This window comes from Pongo abelii, chromosome 9 (genome assembly GCF_028885655.2).
Source record: "Pongo abelii isolate AG06213 chromosome 9, NHGRI_mPonAbe1-v2.0_pri, whole genome shotgun sequence".
NCBI classification, from domain to species: Eukaryota; Metazoa; Chordata; class Mammalia; order Primates; family Hominidae; genus Pongo; species Pongo abelii.
Window position 1 is genome coordinate 69,362,179 of NC_071994.2, and position 3,929 is coordinate 69,366,107.

Consider the following 3,929-nt stretch of genomic DNA (forward strand, 5'->3'; position numbering starts at 1 on the left):
TTGAATCACTAAGTTGTATTTAGGAAGTGCTTTTTAATTGAAGAGGTAAAACATAAATGGGATGAAAATCAGGGACGGTGAATAGATAAGGATCTGAAGATTCTGCTTTGGTATCTTCAGATGGATTTGTTGGTGGATTTGCCATCTGTAGTTATCCTCACTGATAACTGGAGATACTTATCAAGTAATAACTCAATGCTCAGGTAAGAAAGTCAATTGCTGTGCCCTTCCTATTCACATAAAAGTTCGGACAGTAATTAGATCTATAGACGGTTTGCTTGCACAAATCGTCAATTCTTAGAGGTATGTAGTTGAGGGAGCGGGGTGAAGGCGGTCAGAAATAAGTCCAATTGGTTATAAAGATGAAACCCTGATGAGGGAGTTATTTGCCCAAGATTATACAGAAAGTTAATGCCAGAGCCAGTAGAACATATCAGTGAATTAGCTAAATCAGCATTATGTTGTTTTATGTTAAAGGGAAAAGATGGAGCATTTAAGTTCAGCTTAAAAAAATTACTCACGAAGGCAGTAATTTAGATTTGTTCTGTAACTTTGCTTTATCAGCTTCTGAAAAGCTGCCTATTTTTAGTAGGATACTCTAAATTTTCTCATTTTACAAACGTATTTGGTTTTATAGGCCTGGAGCTGAAAATGTAGTTTTGGCTATTAAAACGATACTTAGGCATTTTTTTTCCTGCCAAGTCTATTTTAGGAGATTTTTTACATCCAAAATATTTTGTTATAGTTAAAACATATATTGGTTTTTAATATCACTGTGGTCAGACTCAATAAATCAATTGCCTTTTCCTCTCTGCTAATGTCCTAATGATATGAAATCAAGATGTCTTCAGCTTGCGGTGTCCTTCTCTCCTCCTGGCTTCCTTTTGTCCCACAGTAAAATTCTGCTGGTTTTTGAAGCATCACACAAAGTCCAGTTTAGAGGTCCATGCTAGTACTAAGGTGTCATTGAATACCTTCTATCTGAGCAAGGCAGCCTTCCTCCTTATGCTTTTTCTCCTCTGCTTAATGGACCTTCCACCCATGTCATCTTGTGATTATGGTTTCCCACCTTCACTGTCCATTCAGAAGTAATGTTTCCCTCATTTACATTCCTAAAGCAATTGTTATTACTCTAGTTCCCCTTAAATGCCAGCCTCAGAAGTGGGCATTGTATTTTACTGATAAGGGGAGACCCTGAAGGTTCTGGGAGGGAGGGTGATATTATTTTGTCAGAAATTTGAGGTACAGATTGGAGGAAGGGGTATAAAACATGGAATAGCAAGTTAGGTTTCCGTTTAAAGGTAGGGGAGGTGAAGGGAGAGGAAAAGAGGCAGTGAGGTGGAGTGTCAGCGGGGATGGACCCGTGAGGCCAGGAGGACTCCAGATTTTAAAGACTTGTGGGCCCTGACAGTGAAGGGAATACCGGGAGACAAAGATTGTTGATCTGGTTGAGAGCAGAGAGAATGAAGTCGCTTTGCCCTGAGAGGGGCTCTGGAGGGGCAGTTGGATTGGGAAGAAAATGGTCATCTCTGCATGGGACTGGCAGGCCCAAAGTGACTCAGGCAGCATGTGGGCTGCCTATGTGCTCACCCACCACTACTCCATGTTCCCTCAGCCCAGCTCCCATCTGATTGGAGTTGAGGCCTTGCAGCCTGCAGTTTTCTATCAACGAATTAGAGAAACACCTATGTCAGAGCCAGAAGGGATCATTCTGCTGCTTCTAACCCATACAGATGGGGACCCCAAGTGCAGCAGAGGCAGAGACCCATCTTGGAGACAGTGGCGGAGTTAGGACTGCAGCCAAGTTCCAGACTAGCTCGCAATCCAGACGTAACCAAAACGCAGGTTCAGTTGCTCTTTGCTTGCAGAATCCAGTTAAGGGAAGAGGTATAGGCTCCTGCCTTTAAGGACACTGCTTCACTTTTTGGGAAGAAAGCAGGGGTTTTAAAGGGGGACTTGGCATTAAGAGAGGAGAGAGAGAGCAACCTACAAAACAAAGATGTTGCCAGACATTTACTGTTATTTTGTACTTTAAAAACAAGATTTCTGAACCAAAATACTTCACTTCTTTATTTGTATTTTAAAGATTCACTATTACAAGTCATTGGCCATTCTTCAAAAGTGCCAACCTGAAGTTCTGTCAAAATGAGCTTGTCATTACATCTGCTGTCAAGAATTCCAGACTCGAACTCACAGCTATGGGATTATGACTTCATACTCGATATACCAGGTCCATAAAAACAATATAAGTTTCAACTACTGAAATGAAAAGACAAAATCAAAGCTGTGTGGTTGAATTCATCCTCCTGGGCTTTTCTAACTTTCCCGAACTCCAGGTGCAGCTCTTTGGGGTTTTCCTAGTTATTTGTGTGGTGACCCTGATGGGAAATGCCATCATTATAGTCGTCATCTCCTTAAACCAGAGCCTCCACATTCCCATGTACCTGTTCCTCTTGAACTTATCTGTGGTGGAGGTGAGTTTCAGTGTAGTCATTATGCCTGAAATGCTGGTGGTCCTCTCCACTGAGAAAACTGTGATTTCTTTTGTGGGCTGTTTTGCACAGATGTATTTCATCCTTCTTTTTGGTGGGACTGAATGTTTTCTCCTGGGAGCAATGGCTTATGACCGATTTGCTGCAATTTGTCATCCTCTGAACTACCCAGTGATTATGAACAGAGGTGTTTTTATGAAATTAGTAATATTCTCATGGATCTCAGGGATCATGGTGGCTACTGTGCAGACCACTTGGGTATTTATTTTTCCATTTTGTGGCCCCAATGAAATTAGTCATCTCTTCTGTGAGACTCCCCCGGTACTAGAGCTTGTGTGTGCAGACACCTTCTTATTTGAAATCTATGCCTTCACAGGCACCATTTTGATTGTTATGGTTCCTTTCTTGTTGATCCTCTTTTCTTACGTTCAAGTTCTATTTGCCATCCTGAAGATGCCATCAACTACTTGGAGACAAAAGGCCTTTTCCACCTATGTCTCTCACCTCACATCTGTGACCCTGTTCTATGGCACAGCCAGTATGACTTATTTACAACCCAAATCTGGCTACTCACCAGAAACCAAGAAACTGATGTCATTGGCTTACACGTTGCTTACTCCTCTGCTCAATCCGTTCATCTATAGCTTACGAAACAGTGAGATGAAGAGGGCTTTGATAAAACTATGGCGAAGAAAAGTGATTTTACACACAGTCTGATTGTGTTGAGAAGCTGAGTAAGATTTGGCCATTGCCTGAATGAACTCTATTTAAATTTAATAAAGGATGAAAACAGATTGCATTTTTTGTATGAATGTGTAAATTTGTTGAGTTTTTAATATTGGAAAATGTATCTCTTTCAATAAAGAACTGCTGTCACTTGTTTTTAATAGATACATATGTTCTCATAACATGATACAACAGTTTATTCATCCATTTCTCTATTATGAACATCTAAGTAGCTACTGGATTATTGTCATTAAGACAGTGCTTCAATAAATGCCTCGTTCCATATGCTCATATGTACTGATGTCATTAAACCTGTGTGGTAGATTTGCTACAGTGAGGCTGATAGGATGAGGAGTATCTGTGTTTACAAATTTTATTAGCTATTGTAGAATTACTTTTCAAAATGATTATAGTTCTTCAGACTGGCCTGAAGGTTCACTGTGCTTTGGTAACAGGGTAGAGCTTCAAGAGACCAACAAATAAGGTGATGATGTTTCTATTTTTTGATTGAAAATTTGTTCCACGGATGAGTAAAAAAAAAGTGCATCTATTTTTGGGGGCCAAAAATGGTTCTACTTCATGATCTTACACAAATTACAATCCCAAACTGGATTTCTCTTGGTATCTTTCCAAATATTTATCCAATGTTGGTGACCAGAGAGCTACATGGGAAGTTTCTCAAATTCTCATTTGATAATATCAGTATCTTTT

The 3,929-nt window shown here is 40.1% G+C and overlaps 1 protein-coding gene across 1 annotated transcript; it reads left to right on the plus strand.

The window, feature by feature from the left end:
• The first annotated feature begins 2,069 nt into the window (after positions 1–2,069).
• On the plus strand, positions 2,070–3,209 carry LOC100462258 (olfactory receptor 10A3). The gene has a single exon (XM_002834739.4). The coding sequence runs from the start codon at positions 2,265–2,267 to the stop codon at positions 3,207–3,209; it is 945 nt and encodes a 314-aa protein (XP_002834785.3). The 5' UTR covers positions 2,070–2,264.
• Positions 3,210–3,929: the final 720 nt, after the last annotated feature.

Bases quoted from the DNA above. Each gene is read 5' to 3' on its own strand.
- LOC100462258 (XM_002834739.4), top strand. From the start codon at position 2,265: ATGAAAAGACAAAATCAAAGCTGTGTGGTTGAATTCATCCTCCTGGGC.